We start from the raw sequence: 21,660 nt of genomic DNA on the forward strand, positions 1-21,660 counted from the left end.
GCTAGGAAAGGGATGCTGCTCTCTGATGTCACAGCAGCACAGCACGGGTGTCATGGTGACGTTCGAGAATTTTCCCTTGGGATTCTCGGTCGGTGGGTCACTTCCTTTCAGCTGGCTGGCTGGCAGGACTAGCTGCTAGGGTTTGGCTGAAAAATTTACTCCAACTGAGAAAAAAGAATTGAAAATGGAGCTTTCCTCATTGGAAACTTCATGTGATTCTGTTCTGGCCAAGGGAGTTGATTCGTCAGGCTTGACGACTTCTCTCCATCCAGCACGTGGCACAAGAGCAGCTACTGATGCTGCCTTTGGACCTCTGATAGAAGAAAGGTCTTTACAGACTTTGACTGAGCAACGCTGCTCAAAAAAAGAGCGTCTGACTTCATCTGAGGAGAGCTCTAGCGAAGGCGGTGCCTTTACACGCCTCAGCTTTCTGAAGAAGCTCTGGGACATTGTTGAAAGCCATCTGTTTGAGTCCATTTGGTGGGGTGACAACGGAAAGTGCGTAGTGATTCACGAACGATTGTTTGAAGAGGAAGTACTAGCAAGGAGAGGACATCTGAGAATTTTTGAAATTGAGAGCATGAAAAGCTTCACTCATCGCCTCCATCTGTACGGATTCACCAGAAAGCTGCCCGACTTTCCAAAATCGGGCTCGCGCAATGACTTGCTAGCAGAAGAAACAGCCAGGGAGGTACGTTGGATCCTCTACGTGCAAACTCACTCTCAGAATATTCTAGTGGGACAGATGTCTGTTCCAATGAAATAGGCCTTTACTACACAGGAGATGAGGATGGTAGTAAATGTTGTGATTGTCATTTGTTTCTCGGCTCACATTCAGGAGTTTTTGAGGTAGCATTTCTGAGTAGTAGAAATGCTGATAAAATATATGTTGGTTATTTCCAATTACTTTGAACACATACAATGAAAAGATACTCTCATCATATCGGGGTTTGGGGGGTTTTTTTGGTATTTGCTATGTGTCTTGCTGAACCAGATGTGCAGTTTTCTTGTGGCATTTGCTAAGGCTGAGAAGGTACGTGTCAGCATCACATAGTGCCCTACATGTTCATTCCACACTAAAGTTGCTGAAAAGTAATGGTATTTGGGCTTCTAAATCAGTTTGTGTGCTTTTGAAAATCCTAGGCTTCTCCGCTACCAAGCGGCAAGAACCCAAGGCTGGCTACTACTTAACAGGACTGTATCGCACCATTTTATTCAGCCTAAACTTCAGACCCCGATAGTCCTTTTTAACATCCACACTTCTCTTTTGCAATTACAATTCTTAGTTCTCATCTCTTTGTGGTTTCCAGTCTCAAGGTGGTGGCAACTCACTCTTTTCCTTTGTGTTTTCCAGTTTCACTACTACTACAACCCAAATTTTAGAAGACATTTTCTGCATCTGCTCGTGAAGTGTAAGCAAAGCTTTGATCCAAAAAACCCACCAGCAAACACCAAATTTTCACCGGACCCGGCTTTGCATGCACACCACCGGAAAAGAAAACCAGATGTTGAGCTTGCGTGGGAAACCACTTCTGAGGAGGAGAGCGGTCCGTTCACAGCAGCTCCGAGGGAGAACATGCACATCTCTGCACCCAGGAAGACCGCACCTGCCAAGCGACGTGCCGAGGCAGCGACCCAAGTCAGACGTGCCTCTGCATCTGCAGACCCCGCGGCAGCAGTAGGCAGGGAGCAGCTCCATCCTCCGGCCCCTGCCCTTTTGTTGCAGCACTGCAGCCCCGGCCTGGCTGGCGCCCAGGGCGCTGCTTCTGCTGCCGCTGCCGCTTTGCCATGCCATGCCGGCCATGCCCAGCAGTCACTTTCTGCCAGGGCCGGCGGCAGCCGCTGCTCTGTCTGTGCCAAGGCCACCTTGGGGCCCAACTCCACCGTAACTCCACCGTACCGCCGCTGCCCGACTGGCACTTGTGGTCCTAACAGCGGAGCTGCAGGTGATGGCCTTGGACCCCAGTCCGGGGCATGCTGGGTGCCTTCCACAGCTCTCCTGGAAATTGTGTAGTCCGAGGGAATAGAGTCTCCTAAGTGTTTCAATAAACTAGCTGAACACAAAGCCTCTGCCACTTGTCCTGTCCTGTTTTTATAGCCTTGCCTATGCCTGGCCTTGTGCCTTGCTCCAGAAAGTCAAAAGGATTTTCGTTGTCATGCAGAAGGGTGAATTTTGGAAAAACTCTGCCAGTGCCAAAAGTAGTGACTTCTACTTGTTACTCTTCACACTCGTCTTTAATTCAAGATCACATTTTGCAAAGCTTACTGATACTTTTCACCTTAAACGAGAGAAAGAAATACTGTAATACTCGCTTCATTTAATTTTGTACAAGCACCTTTCTCCACAGGCTGCCAGGTCACAGAGCCGTATGCTGCAGGCTGCTCCCCCCATCATGTGCACATCTGGTGTACCTAACCTGCGAGTGAGGAAAATCTGGTCCTTGCTGGAAGCTCTGCATTTAGAGCGCATAACACACACCACGCACAGCAACCTCGTCCAGCAAACCTCCGCCTCTGTTTGAGAAGTCCCTAGGACCGGCCTTATCTCAGATGCTTGCTTTCTCAATGATCCCACCAATGTAAGGTTAGGAGTGGGCTGTGAGACAGATGTCACATTAATGATGGCAACCTGCTTTCAAGCACAATTTTTCTGAAGGGCCCTACAAACGCTTTCTTCTTCCTCTAATCAGAGGCATGTATCATATAACATGGTTGGATTTACTCCCGTTTTAAACTGGCCCACAATACATCAACCATATCTTTTAAAAAATCGCATTTCCTTATTTATATAGGAAAAATCTCGTAAACCATTAATAATTTCCAGTCATGGTCCCAAAAATTACATTGTGTTTATTTTGCCTCAAAAGAGCAGTTCTTCAAAGGTATTTGTTGTTTCAAACAACTCGTTTTGCAAGGGAATCCTCAACAACTCGCTGGTATTCAAGATGCTGACTTGTGAATTCCAAGCGTGCATTCAGGCAGGAAAAAGAAGTGAGGGGCAACGCCTATGCTCCTGCAGGGATCAGTTCTTCGGGGACGTCCACCTGCCACACACCTTTTTCCCCTCGGGCGGGAATCGGTTCCAGGAGCCATCTTGGATTCGAAACAACAGTCAAGTATTTCTGTTCTAGATGACTGAGGACAGCTTTGTTTTCCAGCTCCAGCACCTTTTCAGGAGGCAAGTTTTCTGGACATAGTGATGTCTCTCCAATGTCAATTAATCCTGTATTATAAAATGGAAATGTAACATTAGGTGGCTCTTTGATCTCCTGGGGAAAAGCTTCCCAAAAGTAAACCTCCCAGAGGGCACAGACAACAGCTAATTTGTTACCGGAAGAACACAGCACGCAGCACACCCACCTCAAACCAGCGTCGTTCACTGCAGAAGATGGCCTCTGTGACTGAACTTAGGTTGCTGAAGAACAGGTGAAGCACGCAGCTATAATATTCACAACTCGGTGGTACAGAATTCTGTTAAAAGCAGCCTGCCTCTAAGGAGATACAGCTGCTACCACAACTCCTGAGCTGCATTTGGCCTCGAAACGGCTTCATTAAAAATAAAACTCTCTCTGCTCCTCTCAGGACACTGTTCTAGTAACATTTTAAAATCATTAAACTGCGGAAATTCCTGCTCTCTGGAACCCTTTTAATGTCACAAAAGGGAATTTCTGTATTGCTTCCTGATTAAAAATGTTAAAATAAAGATCAAAGAAGCTTTGACACCTACTCCACAATGTAGCGTCCAATTTATGTCGAGGTTACCAATCTGCACATTACTTAGTACCTAACAATTTTCAGCACCGTAGAACTGGAACAATTTTCCGGTATGTGTGATAGAAGTATTTTGTTGTGCAGGAACAGCTAAAAATATTCAAAGGAGAAGAATGCAAGATAGATGGTGTAACAAAAGATACCTACAAGAAAAGAGTGCAAAACGAGCGCTGGCTGGCTAAAAACTTTGCAAGTATACAGTGCAGCAACAGACATTGTATTTCAGCACAAGATAAGCAAAGAAACACCACTCCATCCTGACTTTGTGTTACAGAAACAAACTTCTTCACTGCACAAATAACAAGAGCGATGGAGCATTTGTAGAACTGAAACAGGACTGGTTTATGTAATGCTCTACCATGCCATGCAAAGCACTGCAACGTCCTGACCTCACCTGACTACGAGTACTGTAAAATGGTTTCAGCAAGAGTTCCTAAGCTCAAAATGCAAAAAGTGTGGAACGGACATTTATGATCATGAAACAAAATAATATGCCACCCACATTATCCTATCTTACTGCATGACAAGTTAGCACAAATCAATTTTATTTCCTGTACAGACTTAGAGTTGTAGCCTAAAGTTTTTAGCAGAGCGAGTGTATTTTAACAACTGAGGCCTGACTAAAATTCTTTATCCTGAGGGTCAAGAATACTTCACATTTCCAACACAATGAAAAAGAATGAATTTTATTTCTGACTGAATGTTAACGGCTGGAAAGTTTGCTTGGAAAATACGATCCAAGGCTGCTTACCTGCAATAACTCCTCTGCCAAATTTTTCCCCTTTATCCAACAAATCTTGCACTTGTTTTGGTGTCATACCAAACCTGTCCAAAAGAATTGCTCTCCATGTTTCATCTTGCCAGTCCTTAACAGCTATATGAACAGCAAGGGTGCAGTTCTTGTACTCTGCTAACACAGGCCGCCAGCGAGTCTCTACTGTCTTGACTTTGTTTAGCACTAATCCTGCGTAGGGCTGTCGGAAGGAGAGGCAACCAAATTTCATCCTTTCCTTGCATCAGAACCCGTTTATGTCCTACAAGCAAACAGACACCCCGAGATTAGTCTTCAGAAACGTGCCTGTGACCACGACACGCTACAGACCTGCCTGAGCAAGTGCCCCGAAGATCAGCATGCTGCACGGGAGCGACCTGCGCGCTGCCTCCCCAGGGGGGCGGATTTCCCACTCAGCGGGGCGCCGGGTTGCAAACGCCGCCCGCCCGCCGCGCTCCGGGCACAGCCCGCCCTGGGCCGGCGCTGCCCGGAACGGCCGCCTCAGCGCCGCCAGAAACCCCCCCGGCCTCGGGTGGGCCGCTGCACCGGCGGGCTGGCACCGCACGGCCGGAGGCATTGCCGGCTGCTCCCGAGGCCGGACGGGGTTGAAAAGCTCGCTCCTCAGCGGGTAGGCCGGGGCCGGCCCCGGACTGACGCCATCCTCCGCCGGCCGCAGGGCCCGCGTCCCGCTCCCTCCCACGGCGATCGCTCCGCCGCCTCACGGGCATGGAGGCCCCGGGGCCGCCTCCTACCTGGCACCGCCAGCTCCGCACCCTTCCCTCCGCTCGCGCGGGGCCGGCGGGGCGCGCTGCCGCCTTGCTCGGGGCCGCGGGGGGAAGGCGGGTGACGGGCGGCGGCGGCGGGCGGCCCTGCCGCTGCTGCCGCCCCTGCTGCTGCTGCCGCCGCCGCCGCCGCTGCCGCTCGTGGGCCGTGTCGGCTGCGCCCTGCGGCGGCGGGGGGCGGGTTCCCGCGCTGCGCCTCTCCCCTCCCCTCCCCTCCCTCCCCTCCCCTCCCTCCCCTCCCCTCCCCTCCCGCGGCGCGTGCCCTTCGCCTGGGCCCCTCCGCGCGCGGGCCGCCCGCGGGGCGTGAGGGGAGCGGCCCGCGTGTGGCGGCGGCCGGCGGGCTCCTTCCGCGCCCGGCTGCGCTGCCGAGGGAGCGAGGGCGGCGGCTGGCCGCGCGTATGTTCTCCTTCTGGGTTTTGTGTTGCTTCTCCCGCGACGAGGGCGGCTGTCTCACCCCCAGCTTCCCGCTGGGAAGCGAGGGCGGCGGTTAAGGCCTGGCGAAGGCTCTCCAGAGGAGCGTGGTGCCCGGGGTGTGTTTTGGTGGTTGCGGAGGGGAGAAGGGAGCTGGGAGCCGCAGGAGCGTCCGCTGCTGGGACTTCTGCGGGCCTTGGCGCTGGTGAGGGACTTTCTGCCGGTGCTCACCGTCAAAGTCCCCTGGGAGTAACATGGCAGCAGACACTCTCCGGCGTGCCCTTCCCGGCTGCAGCACGGCACTGGTGTGCACAGCTGGAGGGGCGGGCGTGCAGAGGGCCTCGCGCCTCTGGAAGTAACTAAAAGCCGTTTGGCACCTGAAAACTCGGTGGTGGTGGTGTCCCAAAAATCAGGATTCTTTCAGCCGGTGTGCAAAAAAGCCGATTAACACACAGAGTCGAGATATTTGCGTATTTCATGTCTGCGCAGAGACGGGTGCTAGGTGGGAACTCCACACAGCTAGCACGCCTGGTTAACACACGGTAAAGCATTTTAGACCTTTCGAGCAACAGTTATCGCTATTTTTACAGTTTCGCTTAGTTACCCTCGTTCCTATTGGTTCTCGCTTGTCTCATCTCCACTGAAAGTCGCAGCGTCCTCTTTTTTTACTGCGCATGTTCTGTGAGGAAGGGGCTTCTGTTGGTCGGGGGCTCTCCCTACCTAAGGGTGGGTTTTCTAGTATGTTGATTAGGATAGTTCACTCACAGTTCAAGTAGCTCTTTGATTGCCCCTGTGCTTATCTTGGTATTTCTTTACCCGCTGACTTATGGTGTCATTGTATTTCTCTTCTCAAGGTCCCTCGTTAACTAAGTAGCATCCTTTGGTTTTGTTTCTCGCATATCTCCAACAATTCTCCCCTTTGAGACTTAGATAAATAGTCCTTATTTAAAATAAGTCTCACTTAGATATTTTCATTCTAAAACTTCAGTCTCTGGGAGATTTCAAAATTTTCCAAAACTGCTCATAGGTTCCTTCCCATTGACATATGTCTCGCTGGAATTTTTTCCTGTCCTTTATAGGGAAGTTTTGAAGTTTGAGGGATTTATCTCCCTCTGCCGTGAGCGTGCATACCCTGGGCGATTGCATTAGAGCAATTTGCTTTATCATGTGCCAAACCTTAAGATACAGTATGATTATAAGCAGTAAACATGTTAGTGATAACAAGATCACAACAGGGTGTAGCATGAGATTAAGAATGCCTGTTGCCTTGGGTGGCCATGCGAGGAGGGCTTCCCACCACCTATGTTCTCCATCTTTCTTCACCCGGTCCAAAACACCATGTATTTCTTCTGTGTCATGGTGAACGGTGATTAAAGCCCTTTGTCCCTCTTCTCAGGCACGTTCCAGCAACCGGTGTAGATCATTACGTTGTAAAAATTTTTTCACCAGCGTGAGATCCATCCCAATGGAAGTAAGCAATAGATCCTTAACTAAAGTATAATTGGATTGTATTAGCTGATAAGTCGTAACCGGAGCTGAATAGTTGACATCACGTCCTATAATGTTAGTAAAGTTACAAATGCAAGTATTTGAGTGATTATTTATCCCGACAGTAATATTATCTACAACTATAAAATTACATAGAGTTCTTATACACACACATCCTTTCCCAATATATATAAGTACAGTTCTAGGGATTTCTTTTGCATGTATCTCGAAGTGACAAACATTTTGCCCAGCGTCAAGACAAATGTCTTGAGCTTTGATGGTATTACTTCTGCAAATACATCCCTGTTGTCCCCGTACCACACATGCATCAACTTTAACAGTCTGCCATCTGTTATTGTCTCGTTGGGCCCATACTTGATGCTCTAACGGATAGAGTACAGTCCCGTTGTGATTTAAGCCTAACGCGATGATCGGGCAGATGGTTTTTACTGATGCATTCTGTATGGTGACGACAAAGGCCGTGGCTTTGTTATGGATAGGATTGTGAGTGAAATTGCCCAGATACCACCATGACTGGAATTCTCTTTCAAATGCAGTTGCCTTTTCCCAGATGGTTTTCCGAATTTCAGTAGGTAAGGTGCCATCTTCACCTTCTCTTACAATTGCTGCTATTGTATATTGCACCCACAGTTGAGCTTGGATGCAACTAATAGCTAGTGAAATATTATTTTGGGCTATACCAAGTGCATCTATGATTAATTGGTGGTCCTTTTCATTAACCCTTTCCCATTGAGGCAATATATCAGACAACAGCCATTGATGAGTTCCTAAAGCTGACAGGGAGGATTGCAATGGACGTTCTAGGTTTTTTTAGATCATGTGTGGCTGTACTGAGTTTGTCTGCAAGTACTTCAGCATCTATGCTGTTTAAGACTCCCAGTCCCGTCCCTAGGATACCAGTTACATCTCTTTTTACTCGATTTGGAAGGGTAAGAGACCCCCCATGTAACCACGCTAACCATCCTGTATAGGATGTACTTATGAATGGTGAACAGGCTGGTTTAACTGCAGAGATATTAATCTGCATTGATAGTTCTACCCGTTTGAGGGACCACGATGGATTAAACAAAAGTCGTTGTTGTCCAACCCTTTTAACGACATATGGTCCACCTCTCGTCATCTGGGGGGTTATTTCCTTTAGTAATATCCTAATTACTTCCCGAGCCCTATTGTTGCGACAAGGGAAAGTCTCAGGCCATCCGGAAAACGTATCGACTGGAACAAGGAGATACTTACATTGTTCACATTTTGGCAATTCAGAGAAATCTATTTGCCAGTATTCCCTAGGGGTTATTCCTCTTTTTACGTCACCTGCTGGCGGCTTTCTTTGTATTTTGGGATTATTTACACAAGTTTAATCTCTTTACTATGATATCTGCATTTGTCTGCATTTTTTGGCCCGTATCTCTTAACACCGCTTATCATAGCATCAGCTCCCATGTGAGTTTCTTCACGTAGTTTCTTGAGGAGAGCTTCCGTCATGTTCTTTTAATTTCATCAAAACTACTCCGACACTCTGGAGTCCATTCTAACAACTTCCCACAAGGCCCTTTGTGGCCGCGTATAAGGGTTTGGTTTTAAGTCCGAAATTGGGGATCCATATCCAGCAGAATCTGGCTATTCCCAGAAAGTTTAGCAGGCTTACTGTGGCTTCCGTACAAGTCTGTTCTGTATCTGCTCCAATTAAGATCTCGTCCACATACTGTAAGAGAGTAACATTATCATTATTAGTTTGCCATTGTTCTAATTCTTTGGCCAGTACTTCACCGAACAAAGCGGGACTATTTTTAAATCCCTGGGGAAGAACGGTCCAACACAGTCGTCCTTTCCTTCCAGTAGTCGGATTCTCCCATTCAAAAGCAACGAGTGTTTGACTCTCTTCATTCACTGGAATGCAGAAGGCAGCATCTTTTAGGTCCAACGCTGTAAAATAGGCATTGTTTTTGGGTACAGATGCTAACAAAGTATAAGGGTTAGACACCATAGGATGTATGTCTTTGGTTATCCGATTTATAGCCCTCAAGTCCTGCACCAGTCGGTAATCCTGGGAGTGAGGCTTTCTCACCAGTAAAATCGGTGTATTGTATTCAGATTGACATTCTCTGAGCAGTCCATATTGAATAAAGGAATTTATCAGGGCTTCGAGGCCCTTGCGAGCTTCCAGCCTAATAGGATATTGATGCACCCTTACTGGTTTTGCCCCCTCTGTTAGTTCTACTTTAATCGGACTCACGTTTTTTGCTTTACCTGGGTTTTTAGAAGCCCATACCAGGGGAATTACCACATTTAATACAGCATCTGGAATATTCTCTTCAATTTCTTCCGATGTTTCATCTGTCAGCAAGCAGATCTGAGCTCTCCAGGTGGTTTCAGGCAGGATATGGAGCTGTACAGCATTCTTAGAAAAGGTTACTGGTGCATTTAGTTTGCATAATAAATCTCGCCCCAAAAAAGGTAGGGGGCATTCTGGCATGTATACAAACTCTTGAATTAATTTAGCTCCCCCAATTGGGCATTCCATTGGTTCCAAAAATGGCCTTAATGTTCTTTTTCCCGTTGCCCCAACAATAGGTATAGTTACTTTACTTAGAGGTCCTTTACAAGTGGTGACTACTGAATGAGTAGACCCACTGTCAATTTTCCTCCGGACCCTGCCTTACCTCATAAAGCTGAGACACATTCTTCGGCTTAGGCACTCCATGCTGAACCCCGTATAGTATCAGCTGCTGGTACTGCTTCAGTTGAGCCCTCGTTTCCCCCCCATTAGGATCCCCTTCTGGGTCCCTTTTAGTAGGTAGGAACTCCTCAGAATCTTCTGGCCTGTTTCTCCTTCCCCCTTCTTCCCTGGCCCTTTCAATCACCATTCTCTTTTCCTCTGCCGCAAAGAATGTATTTAGCAGAGCCTGTATATCTCCCCAGTTGGGATTATGTGTGAACATTATAGCTTCTAATAGTTGATGTACTCCCTCAGGGTTTCCCTTAGAGGATCCAACAGATTGTTTCCAATTTAACAGGCCAGAGGTAGTGAACGGAACAGGTATAAAAACCAGCAGTCTATCCGGTCCCACCGCCTGTCTCAGGGGAGCCTGTACAACTGGTTCAGCATGCCCTCTAGTCCGGCTGAAAATGGGGCTAAAATTCTCATTGCCCGATTGTAAATTAGGATCGATTGGCAATTGTCCAGCACTACTTTTGTATAGTGGTGGGGCTGTCGGGACTAACAGTTGCACATCCTCCTGCTCTTCTCCCCCTGCCATCTTTCTATCAATCATCACAGCCTATGCAACAACCACTCTCCTTTTTCTCAGAAGCTGTATACATCACTAGGTCAGTCTTTAGCTTACATTTTTCCCGCATATCAGATTTTCTGTACAAAGTCATAAAGGCACCAACATAAGGTACTTCGTCCCATTTCCCCATCCAACGGCAAGACGACACCAATTGTCATATAGCATTATAGTTTACCAATCCATTTTCTGGCCAGACCTCATCGTTACCCAATTTTATAATTCAGCCACCATGGATTACAGTATCTTTCCATTTTATCTTTAGCCATCGGATCTCCCCCAAACTTATTCCAATTTTTCAAAATACACCCCAAAGGGCTACAGGGAGGAATCATGGATTGGCTTGATCCCATTTGAACCAAATTTACCTATTTGCCGGCTTTGACTCCCTTGGTCAGTAATTACCCCTCTGACCCCTTTGGTCAGTAATTACCCCTCTGGCCCCCCTTGGTCAGTACCACTCTGACTCCCCTTGGTCAGTATGCGCACTCAGTTCTGACCGCCCTGGTCAACTACGGCACCCCTTGCCGAGCGTCTGCGTGCGACTTTACCCTTTAACCTTCCACGGGAGTCATTGAATTTGTAATTAAATTTTATACTCACCAGTCCAAGGATTCATTCCCCTTTCACCCTGATACAAATATCCCTGGTCGGTGTGGCACCTTTGAGTCGCTTGTCGCCTCGGCTTCGGAGGGAATCCGGAGGAGTCCCCGATCAATAGGTCGGTGCGCGCTGGAGCTCGGTCCGGTCCGATCCGCTGTTGGGGACGGCAAGACGATGCGGGCAAGGCCTTATGGCCGTCCCATCTGGGGTGCCAAAATGTTGTCCCAAAAATCAGGATTCTTTCACCGTGCAGTTACCACCTAGCACCCATCTCTGCGCAGACGTAAAATAAACAGATATCTCGACTCTGTGTGTTAATCGGCTTTTTTGCACACCGGGTGAAAGAATCCTGATTTTTGGGACAACAGTGCCTTACCTCCCTGCTTGCTTTGGCCAGTAGCTCGTTCTGGACAGAAGTTGCCAAAGTGTTTTCATTCAACCCTACTCGTTGAGGAGAGTCTCATTTGTATACTGTTGCCGTTTGAAATGTACATTTTGCAGGAACATCTTGCCTTTCTAATGCAAATACTTGGAACAACACAGTTATTGTTTGACAACAGAGGTTTTCTCTGTGCTAGCTTCATGGGATCCCTGGTAGGCCACCGCTGGATGGCTCCCAAGAGGGAGCACTATGCAAAGGCCTAGTGAACGCAGTGAAAATCAGAGACCTCACAGCAAAGGGTAATTTGGAAAAGAGGGGCGTTAAAATAGGCATATGGTTGCACTGGATTTGTTCAGTTTTAATGGGATGACCGAGATGTATTTTATGTCGGTGAACACAGGTTTTTTAACAGAGTTAATTTCCAACATAGCCAAACAAGGTGACCTTATGAGGGCAGACCCTGATGCTGAACAGCGAGAGGCTGTGACAATGGCTACTGGTGCAGCAAGATGAACAGTTGAGAGCCTGCCTGAATTTCTGTGGGTATAGAAGATAAAAAATGCAGATGCATGTGTATCCAAGTAGAAATCACAGGAGAGTCATCTTTCCTGTAGAGCCACATCTCTCAGTTGAGGGTTATAAATATGAGAAGTATTTGGGGAGGTTTTCCGTGTATGCAGCATCTGAGAGGAAGAAAGAAGGGAGGAGAGAAAGGAGGCGAGAACGTTCCCAAAAAGGAATGAGGTTGCAGTAGAAGTAAGGAGAGACAGGCAAGAGAACCAAGGAGGGAAACTGGGAGCGATGGAAAAGAACAATTAGTAATACTTACAAAGGGGCAAGAGAGAGCGGTCACCAGCATCAAATCCTGACTTTGAATACTGGTTTCAGTGACTTAGAATTTCTCCTATGCTCTACTGAACCACATTTTTCCACCATGAGAAATCTCAGAATTACTTTAACAATTGCAGGAACTCAGAGGTGGAAAGAGAAAAGCCATCTGCCAGAAGTCCACTGAGAGAGAGAGGGGCTGTTCCTTTCCTTAAGAAAGGCAGAGGAACTTCATACAGCAAAAGGTAAGAGTAAAGAGATTTTTTTGGTCCAGCTCTATGACTTTGTGCATAACAGGTATTTATCGGTAAAACTTTGCCTGTAACCTTAGTATTCTGTAACTGCACTGGACAGCCTGGTTAGATGATTCTTTTCTGATGATACGCGCTTCAGATAGCTTTCATGATAGCCGTTTTTGGTGTACACTTCAACTATACGTTCAGTGAATGCTGTGTGTTCTAAAGTATTTTATGGCTGATAGACTTTAACTGTTGAGACCTATTTTTTCTTATTACCAGTTTCTGAAAGTCCTACTATTCTCATTATCCTTTTTTCCCCTGAATATTTCCAGTATCTTGCTCAAAATGTTCCAGATGGGGTCATTCCAGTCCTTTATACAATGCTGTAATAACAAGAGAGATTAAGAAATGACGTGAAGTTAAGGTCAGTGTAGTTTTTACAGGCTTGTTATTTTAAATGTTCTTTGGCTTTAAGCTATTTCCATCTTACTCGATGTGCATGGTTAGTTGAAGAACCTGCTGAATCTGTTCAGAGTTGCAAGTATGTAATGAGCTTTTATGCTTTTTTTTGTTTTGCATTTGCTTTTGGTATTTTTCCATTGCATAATTACAGTTTATTTGAGGGTTACTTATTTTGGAGAAAATATAGGCCAAAATGTTTTTGGTGTTGTGTAAGTAAGTGTTAGCTTTGTTTTACGCTCATATAACTTAGAGCAGGATTTGTATCATGTGTTTCGTCACAGAAATAAAATACATTCTTTCTCAATTTAAGAAAAATCTCCAAGGTACTTAAAATCTCAAGTCTGAGATTTCTGATCAGACTTGATCCCAGTCAGACAAAGCCAGGCTCTCTGCCTTGCACTGATAACTTGAATGGCAACAACATTTGGACAATCACTGTAAGTATTTAAAAATCATGGAAACAGACTGAAACTCAAGGCTTCAATGTATTTTTTTTCAAAAAGGGCTTTATTGTGTATACCTTCTCATGAAAGAATTCAGATGTGTCTATTACTATTGTTTTCAGGTGACTTTAGTAAGTTTTCAGTGTTTGTAGTGTCTCTTGCTTTTCTTTCTTATTCCTGTAAGAGCATAACTTCTGCTGGGACGAAACTTGAAATCTCAATGGGATTTGAATTGTAACTTAGCCTTTTATCCTTCCTTATTTCCACGGGTTTCATTCTCACGGGACGTGACTGGATCTTTCTACTCCGGCTTCTGAAAATAGTGTGGCACCTACCATTTTTAATTAGCATTTGCCCTAGTAGCCTGAGCTAGTATTCTCTTTCCTCTTTGGCCAAACAGTGCTCTCTGCTGCTTGCTTGTAGCTTCAGTTGCCTGAGCGGCCAGGGTAGATTTTCTAGGCTTTTATCCCCACCACAACTGGCACTGCCAAAAGGAGCGTTTGCACTTTCAGCCATCTAACGTTACTGAACCAGTGCAGATGAGTAGCTCTTCCCATCCACATTGCAGTTCATGTTCTTTGTTGACAAGGCAATAAGATTAGGATTTTTCAGAGCTGAAAGGAACCAGCTGTGATGTTTGCTCTGTAAACTCACTGCAGTTTTGGTCTGCTTGTGAAGTGTATTGAGAATTTCTTTCTTTGGTCGTGACTAAGCCTGTCTCCATACATTTAGCTTGCTTTTATGTTGTTATCGTATGGAAAATTGTTACTGGTGATTTCTTTTTTTCCTTCCCCCAATGGATGCCCTCAATAATTTATGGCCAAATTAGTCTTTTGGAAAGCCACCTGTCATTTTATCTTCTGTAGGGTTAGTAAATATTTATGTAAATTTTTAAAAAAGACTATGCACGAGCTACTAGCTGAAACCCAACGCAGCACTGTCCTATCCTACACTTAAAATTTCATTGCAGTTTTATTTACTTTTTGGCTCTTGAGTCAAAAAACCCACCAACAGTCTGTAAATGAGAAGCAACAAGCACTATTTAGCACTTGCTGCTGCTGCTTCATTTCGCTAGGAAAGGGATGCTGCTCTCTGATGTCACAGCAGCACAGCACGGGTGTCATGGTGACGTTCGAGAATTTTCCCTTGGGATTCTCGGTCGGTGGGTCACTTCCTTTCAGCTGGCTGGCTGGCAGGACTAGCTGCTAGGGTTTGGCTGAAGAATTTACTCCAACTGAGAAAAAAGAATTGAAAATGGAGCTTTCCTCATTGGAAACTTCATGTGATTCTGTTCTGGCCAAGGGAGTTGATTCGTCAGGCTTGACGACTTCTCTCCATCCAGCACGTGGCACAAGAGCAGCTACTGACGCTGCCTTTGGACCTCCGATAGAAGAAAGGTCTTTACAGACTTTGACTGAGCAACGCCGCTCAAAAAGAGAGCGTCTGACTTCATCTGAGGAGAGCTCTAGCGAAGGCGGTGCCTTTACACGCCTCAGCTTTCTGAAGAAGCTCTGGGACATTGTTGAAAGCCATCTGTTTGAGTCCATTTGGTGGGGTGACAACGGAAAGTGCGTAGTGATTCACGAACGATTGTTTGAAGAGGAAGTACTAGCAAGGAGAGGACATCTGAGAATTTTTGAAATTGAGAGCATGAAAAGCTTCACTCATCGCCTCCATCTGTACGGATTCACCAGAAAGCTGCCCGACTTTCCAAAATCGGGCTCGCGCAATGACTTGCTAGCAGAAGAAACAGCCAGGGAGGTACGTTGGATCCTCTACGTGCAAACTCACTCTCAGAATATTCTAGTGGGACAGATGTCTGTTCCAATGAAATAGGCCTTTACTACACAGGAGATGAGGATGGTAGTAAATGTTGTGATTGTCATTTGTTTCTCGGCTCACATTCAGGAGTTTTTGAGGTAGCATTTCTGAGTAGTAGAAATGCTGATAAAATATATGTTGGTTATTTCCAATTACTTTGAACACATACAATGAAAAGATACTCTCATCATATCGGGGTTTGGGGGGTTTTTTTGGTATTTGCTATGTGTCTTGCTGAACCAGATGTGCAGTTTTCTTGTGGCATTTGCTAAGGCTGAGAAGGTACGTGTCAGCATCACATAGTGCCCTACACGTTCAGTCCATGCTGAAGTTGCTGAAAAGTTGTCCTGGTTTCGGCTAGGACAGAGTTAATTTTCTTCCTAGTAGCTGGTACAGTGCTGTGTTTTGGATTTAGTAGGAAAATAACGTTGATAACACACTGATGTTTTTAGTTGTAGCTAAGTAGTGTTTATACTAAGTCAAGGATTTTTCAGCTTCTCGTGCCCAGCCAGCAAGAAGACTGGAGGGGCACAAGAAGCTGGGAGGGGACACCGCCAGGACAGCTGACCCAAACTGGCCAAAGAGCTATTCCATACCATATGACATCATGCCCAGTATATAAACTGGGGGAGCTGGCTGGGAGGGGGATCACGGCTCGGGAGCTAACTGGGCATCGGTCAACGAGTGGTGAGCAATTGCATTGTGCACCACTTGCTTTGTATAGTTAATTCTTTTAGTATTGCTATTGTCATATTATTATTATCATTATCATTGTTTTTCATTCCTTTCTGTCCTATTAAACTGTCTTTATCTCAACTCACGAGGTTTTTTTTTCCCTGATTCTCTCCCCCATCCCAGGGGTGGGGGGGCAGTGAATGAGCGGCTGCGTGGTGCTTAGCTGCTGGCTGGCGTTAAACCACAACAAAAGTAATGGTATTTGGGCTTCTAAATCAGTTTGTGTGCTTTTGAAAATCCTAGGCTTCTCCGCTACCAAGCGGCAAGAACCCAAGGCTGGCTACTACTTAACAGGACTGTATCGCACCATTTTATTCAGCCTAAACTTCAGACCCCGATAGTCCTTTTTAACATCCACGCTTCTCTTTTGCAATTACAATTCTTAGTTCTCATCTCTTTGTGGTTTCCAGTCTCAAGGTGGTGGCAACTCACTCTTTTCCTTTGTGTTCTCCAGTTTCACTACTACTACAACCCAAATTTTAGAAGACATTTTCTGCATCTGCTCGTGAAGTGTAAGCAAAGCTTTGATCCAAAAAACCCACCAGCAAACACCAAATTTTCACCGGACCCGGCTTTGCATGCACACCACCGGAAAAGAAAACCAGATGTTGAGCTTGCGTGGGAAACCACTTCTGAGGAGGAGAGCGGTCTGTTCACAGCAGCTCCGAGGGAGAACATGCACATCTCTGCACCCAGGAAGACCGCACCTGCCAAGCGACGTGCCGAGGCAGTGACCCAAGTCAGACGTGCCTCTGCATCTGCAGACCCCGCGGCAGCAGTAGGCAGGGAGCAGCTCCATCCTCCGGCCCCTGCCCTTTTGTTGCAGCACTGCAGCCCCGGCCTGGCTGGCGCCCAGGGCGCTGCTTCTGCTGCCGCTGCCGCTTTGCCATGCCATGCCGGCCATGCCCAGCAGTCACTTTCTGCCAGGGCCGGCGGCAGCCGCTGCTCTGTCTGTGCCAAGGCCACCTTGGGGCCCAACTCCACCGTACCGCCACTGCCCGACTGGCACTTGTGGTCCTAACAGCGGAGCTGCAGGTGATGGCCTTGGACCCCAGTCCGGGGCATGCTGGGTGCCTTCCACAGCTCTCCTGGAAATTGTGTAGTCCGAGGGAATAGAGTCTCCTAAGTGTTTCAATAAACTAGCTGAACACAAAGCCTCTGCCACTTGTCCTGTCCTGTTTTTATAGCCTTGCCTATGCCTGGCCTTGTGCCTTGCTCCAGAAAGTCAAAAGGATTTTCGTTGTCATGCAGAAGGGTGAATTTTGGAAAAACTCTGCCAGTGCCAAAAGTAGTGACTTCTACTTGTTACTCTTCACACTCGTCTTTAATTCAAGATCACATTTTGCAAAGCTTACTGATACTTTTCACCTTAAACGAGAGAAAGAAATACTGTAATACTCGCTTCATTTAATTTTGTACAAGCACCTTTCTCCACAGGCTGCCAGGTCACAGAGCCGTATGCTGCAGGCTGCTCCCCCCATCATGTGCACATCTGGTGTACCTAACCTGCGAGTGAGGAAAATCTGGTCCTTGCTGGAAGCTCTGCATTTAGAGCGCATAACACACACCACGCACAGCAACCTCGTCCAGCAAACCTCCGCCTCTGTTTGAGAAGTCCCTAGGACCGGCCTTATCTCAGATGCTTGCTTTCTCAATGATCCCACCAATGTAAGGTTAGGAGTGGGCTGTGAGACAGATGTCACATTAATGATGGCAACCTGCTTTCAAGCACAATTTTTCTGAAGGGCCCTACAAACGCTTTCTTCTTCCTCTAATCAGAGGCATGTATCATATAACATGGTTGGATTTACTCCCGTTTTAAACTGGCCCACAATACATCAACCATATCTTTTAAAAAATCGCATTTCCTTATTTATATAGGAAAAATCTCGTAAACCATTAATAATTTCCAGTCATGGTCCCAAAAATTACATTGTGTTTATTTTGCCTCAAAAGAGCAGTTCTTCAAAGGTATTTGTTGTTTCAAACAACTCGTTTTGCAAGGGAATCCTCAACAACTCGCTGGTATTCAAGATGCTGACTTGTGAATTCCAAGCGTGCATTCAGGCAGGAAAAAGAAGTGAGGGGCAACGCCTATGCTCCTGCAGGGATCAGTTCTTCGGGGACGTCCACCTGCCACACACCTTTTTCCCCTCGGGCGGGAATCGGTTCCAGGAGCCATCTTGGATTCGAAACAACAGTCAAGTATTTCTGTTCTAGATGACTGAGGACAGCTTTGTTTTCCAGCTCCAGCACCTTTTCAGGAGGCAAGTTTTCTGGACATAGTGATGTCTCTCCAATGTCAATTAATCCTGTATTATAAAATGGAAATGTAACATTAGGTGGCTCTTTGATCTCCTGGGGAAAAGCTTCCCAAAAGTAAACCTCCCAGAGGGCACAGACAACAGCTAATTTGTTACCGGAAGAACACAGCACGCAGCACACCCACCTCAAACCAGCGTCGTTCACTGCAGAAGATGGCCTCTGTGACTGAACTTAGGTTGCTGAAGAACAGGTGAAGCACGCAGCTATAATATTCACAACTCGGTGGTACAGAATTCTGTTAAAAGCAGCCTGCCTCTAAGGAGATACAGCTGCTACCACAACTCCTGAGCTGCATTTGGCCTCGAAACGGCTTCATTAAAAATAAAACTCTCTCTGCTCCTCTCAGGACACTGTTCTAGTAACATTTTAAAATCATTAAACTGCGGAAATTCCTGCTCTCTGGAACCCTTTTAATGTCACAAAAGGGAATTTCTGTATTGCTTCCTGATTAAAAATGTTAAAATAAAGATCAAAGAAGCTTTGACACCTACTCCACAATGTAGCGTCCAATTTATGTCGAGGTTACCAATCTGCACATTACTTAGTACCTAACAATTTTCAGCACCGTAGAACTGGAACAATTTTCCGGTATGTGTGATAGAAGTATTTTGTTGTGCAGGAACAGCTAAAAATATTCAAAGGAGAAGAATGCAAGATAGATGGTGTAACAAAAGATACCTACAAGAAAAGAGTGCAAAACGAGCGCTGGCTGGCTAAAAACTTTGCAAGTATACAGTGCAGCAACAGACATTGTATTTCAGCACAAGATAAGCAAAGAAACACCACTCCATCCTGACTTTGTGTTACAGAAACAAACTTCTTCACTGCACAAATAACAAGAGCAATGGAGCATTTGTAGAACTGAAACAGGACTGGTTTATGTAATGCTCTACCATGCCATGCAAAGCACTGCAACGTCCTGACCTCACCTGACTGCGAGTACTGTAAAATGGTTTCAGCAAGAGTTCCTAAGCTCAAAATGCAAAAAGTGTGGAACGGACATTTATGATCATGAAACAAAATAGTATGCCACCCACATTATCCTATCTTACTGCATGACAAGTTAGCACAAATCAATTTTATTTCCTGTACAGACTTAGAGTTGTAGCCTAAAGTTTTTAGCAGAGTGAGTGTATTTTAACAACTGAGGCCTGACTAAAATTCTTTATCCTGAGGGTCAAAAATACTTCACATTTCCAACACAATGAAAAAGAATGAATTTTATTTCTGACTGAATGTTAACGGCTGGAAAGTTTGCTTGGAAAATACGATCCAAGGCTGCTTACCTGCAATAACTCCTCTGCCAAATTTTTCCCCTTTATCCAACAAATCTTGCACTTGTTTTGGTGTCATACCAAACCTGTCCAAAAGAATTGCTCTCCATGTTTCATCTTGCCAGTCCTTAACAGCTATATGAACAGCAAGGGTGCAGTTCTTGTACTCTGCTAACACAGGCCGCCAGCGAGTCTCTACTGTCTTGACTTTGTTTAGCACTAATCCTGCGTAGGGCTGTCGGAAGGAGAGGCAACCAAATTTCATCCTTTCCTTGCATCAGAACCCGTTTATGTCCTACAAGCAAACAGACACCCCGAGATTAGTCTTCAGAAACGTGCCTGTGACCACGACACGCTACAGACCTGCCTGAGCAAGTGCCCCGAAGATCAGCATGCTGCACGGGAGCGACCTGCGCGCTGCCTCCCCAGGGGGGCGGATTTCCCACTCAGCGGGGCGCCGGGTTGCAAACGCCGCCCGCCCGCCGCGCTCCGGGCACAGCCCGCCCTGGGCCGGCGCTGCCCGGAACGGCCGCCTCAGCGCCGCCAGAAACCCCCCCGGCCTCGGGTGGGCCGCTGCACCGGCGGGCTGGCACCGCACGGCCGGAGGCATTGCCGGCTGCTCCCGAGGCCGGACGGGGTTGAAAAGCTCGCTCCTCAGCGGGCAGGCCGGGGCCGGCCCCGGACTGACGCCATCCTCCGCCGGCCGCAGGGCCCGCGTCCCGCTCCCTCCCACGGCGATCGCTCCGCCGCCTCACGGGCATGGAGGCCCCGGGGCCGCCTCCTACCTGGCGCCGCCAGCTCCGCACCCTTCCCTCCGCTCGCGCGGGGCCGGCGGGGCGCGCTGCCGCCTTGCTCGGGGCCGCGGGGGAAGGGGGGTGACGGGCGGCGGCGGCGGGCGGCCCTGCCGCTGCTGCCGCCCCTGCTGCTGCTGCCGCCGCCGCCGCCGCTGCCGCTCGTGGGCCGTGTCGGCTGCGCCCTGCGGCGGCGGGGGGCGGGTTCCCGCGCTGCGCCTCTCCCCTCCCCTCCTCTCCCCTCCCCTCCCCTCCCGCGGCGCGTGCCCTTCGCCTGGGCCCCTCCGCGCGCGGGCCGCCCGCGGGGCGTGAGGGGAGCGGCCCGCGTGTGGCGGCGGCCGGCGGGCTCCTTCCGCGCCCGGCTGCGCTGCCGAGGGAGCGAGGGCGGCGGCTGGCCGCGCGTATGTTCTCCTTCTGGGTTTTGTGTTGCTTCTCCCGCGACGAGGGCGGCTGTCTCACCCCCAGCTTCCCGCTGGGAAGCGAGGGCGGCGGTTAAGGCCTGGCGAAGGCTCTCCAGAGGAGCGTGGTGCCCGGGGTGTGTTTTGGTGGTTGCGGAGGGGAGAAGGGAGCTGGGAGCCGCAGGAGCGTCCGCTGCTGGGACTTCTGCGGGCCTTGGCGCTGGTGAGGGACTTTCTGCCGGTGCTCACCGTCAAAGTCCCCTGGGAGTAACATGGCAGCAGACACTCTCCGGCGTGCCCTTCCCGGCTGCAGCACGGCACTGGTGTGCACAGCTGGAGGGGCGGGCGTGCAGAGGGCCTCGCGCCTCTGGAAGTAACTAAAAGCCGTTTGGCACCTGAAAAGTCGGTGGTGCCTTACCTCCCTGCTTGCTTTGGCCAGTAGCTCATTCTGGACAGAAGTTGTCAAAGTGTTTTCATTCAACCCTATTCGTTGAGGAGAATCTCATTTGTATACTGTTGCCGTTTGAAATGTACATTTTGCAGGAACATCTTGCCTTTCTAATGCAAATACTTGGAACAACACAGTTATTGTTTGACAACAGAGGTTTTCTCTGTGCTAGCTTCATGGGATCCCTGGTAGGCCACCGCTGGATGGCTCCCAAGAGGGAGCACTATGCAAAGGCCTAGTGAACGCAGTGAAAATCAGAGACCTCACAGCAAAGGGTAATTTGGAAAAGAGGGGCGTTAAAATAGGCATATGGTTGCACTGGATTTGTTCAGTTTTAATGGGATGACCGAGATGTATTTTATGTCGGTGAACACAGGTT

At 47.8% G+C, this 21,660-nt stretch overlaps 4 protein-coding genes across 5 annotated transcripts; 2 read left to right on the plus strand and 2 right to left on the minus strand.

Moving 5' to 3' along the window:
* The first annotated feature begins 166 nt into the window (after positions 1 to 166).
* On the plus strand, positions 167 to 2,099 carry LOC127019602 (heat shock transcription factor, Y-linked-like). Its single transcript, XM_050901733.1, has 2 exons — positions 167 to 691; positions 1,355 to 2,099. Exons 1-2 carry the CDS (start codon positions 185 to 187, stop codon positions 2,012 to 2,014), a joined length of 1,167 nt encoding a protein of 388 aa, XP_050757690.1. The 5' UTR covers positions 167 to 184; the 3' UTR covers positions 2,015 to 2,099.
* On the minus strand, positions 2,064 to 20,493 carry LOC127019607 (protein EOLA1-like). 2 transcript variants are annotated; one of them, XM_050901740.1, is made up of 3 exons: positions 20,430 to 20,493; positions 4,523 to 4,805; positions 2,064 to 3,223 (listed from the first exon to the last, which is right to left on the minus strand). In XM_050901740.1, exons 2-3 carry the CDS (start codon positions 4,773 to 4,775, stop codon positions 3,006 to 3,008), a joined length of 471 nt encoding a protein of 156 aa, XP_050757697.1. In that variant the 5' UTR covers positions 4,776 to 4,805; positions 20,430 to 20,493; the 3' UTR covers positions 2,064 to 3,005. The 2 variants fall into 2 exon arrangements, with proteins under 2 accessions (XP_050757697.1, XP_050757698.1); XM_050901741.1 differs by lacking the exon at positions 20,430 to 20,493 and adding an exon at positions 5,296 to 5,389.
* On the plus strand, positions 14,510 to 17,233 carry LOC127019603 (heat shock transcription factor, Y-linked-like). Its single transcript, XM_050901735.1, has 2 exons — positions 14,510 to 15,250; positions 16,500 to 17,233. The coding sequence occupies exons 1-2, from the start codon at positions 14,744 to 14,746 to the stop codon at positions 17,064 to 17,066; spliced, it is 1,074 nt and encodes a 357-aa protein (XP_050757692.1). The 5' UTR covers positions 14,510 to 14,743; the 3' UTR covers positions 17,067 to 17,233.
* On the minus strand, positions 17,198 to 20,493 carry LOC127019606 (protein EOLA1-like). The gene is made up of 3 exons (XM_050901739.1): positions 20,430 to 20,493; positions 19,657 to 19,939; positions 17,198 to 18,357 (listed from the first exon to the last, which is right to left on the minus strand). Exons 2-3 carry the CDS (start codon positions 19,907 to 19,909, stop codon positions 18,140 to 18,142), a joined length of 471 nt encoding a protein of 156 aa, XP_050757696.1. The 5' UTR covers positions 19,910 to 19,939; positions 20,430 to 20,493; the 3' UTR covers positions 17,198 to 18,139.
* Positions 20,494 to 21,660: the final 1,167 nt, after the last annotated feature.

The sequence above is a fragment of the Gymnogyps californianus genome, chromosome 9 (genome assembly GCF_018139145.2).
Source record: "Gymnogyps californianus isolate 813 chromosome 9, ASM1813914v2, whole genome shotgun sequence".
In the NCBI taxonomy this organism is placed as follows: Eukaryota; Metazoa; Chordata; class Aves; order Accipitriformes; family Cathartidae; genus Gymnogyps; species Gymnogyps californianus.

Coding starts and splice junctions, on each gene's coding strand:
- LOC127019606 (XM_050901739.1), bottom strand. CDS start 19,909: ATGAAATTTGGTTGCCTCTCCTTCCGACAGCCCTACGCAGGATTAGTG. Junction 18,358..19,656: donor TGGCAGAGGAGTTATTGCAG/GTAAGCAGCCTT, acceptor TTTATAATACAG/GATTAATTGACATTGGAGAG.
- LOC127019603 (XM_050901735.1), top strand. CDS start 14,744: ATGGAGCTTTCCTCATTGGAAACTTCATGTGATTCTGTTCTGGCCAAG. Junction 15,251..16,499: donor CAGAAGAAACAGCCAGGGAG/GTACGTTGGATC, acceptor TGTGTTCTCCAG/TTTCACTACTACTACAACCC.
- LOC127019607 (XM_050901740.1), bottom strand. CDS start 4,775: ATGAAATTTGGTTGCCTCTCCTTCCGACAGCCCTACGCAGGATTAGTG. Junction 3,224..4,522: donor TGGCAGAGGAGTTATTGCAG/GTAAGCAGCCTT, acceptor TTTATAATACAG/GATTAATTGACATTGGAGAG.
- LOC127019602 (XM_050901733.1), top strand. CDS start 185: ATGGAGCTTTCCTCATTGGAAACTTCATGTGATTCTGTTCTGGCCAAG. Junction 692..1,354: donor CAGAAGAAACAGCCAGGGAG/GTACGTTGGATC, acceptor TGTGTTTTCCAG/TTTCACTACTACTACAACCC.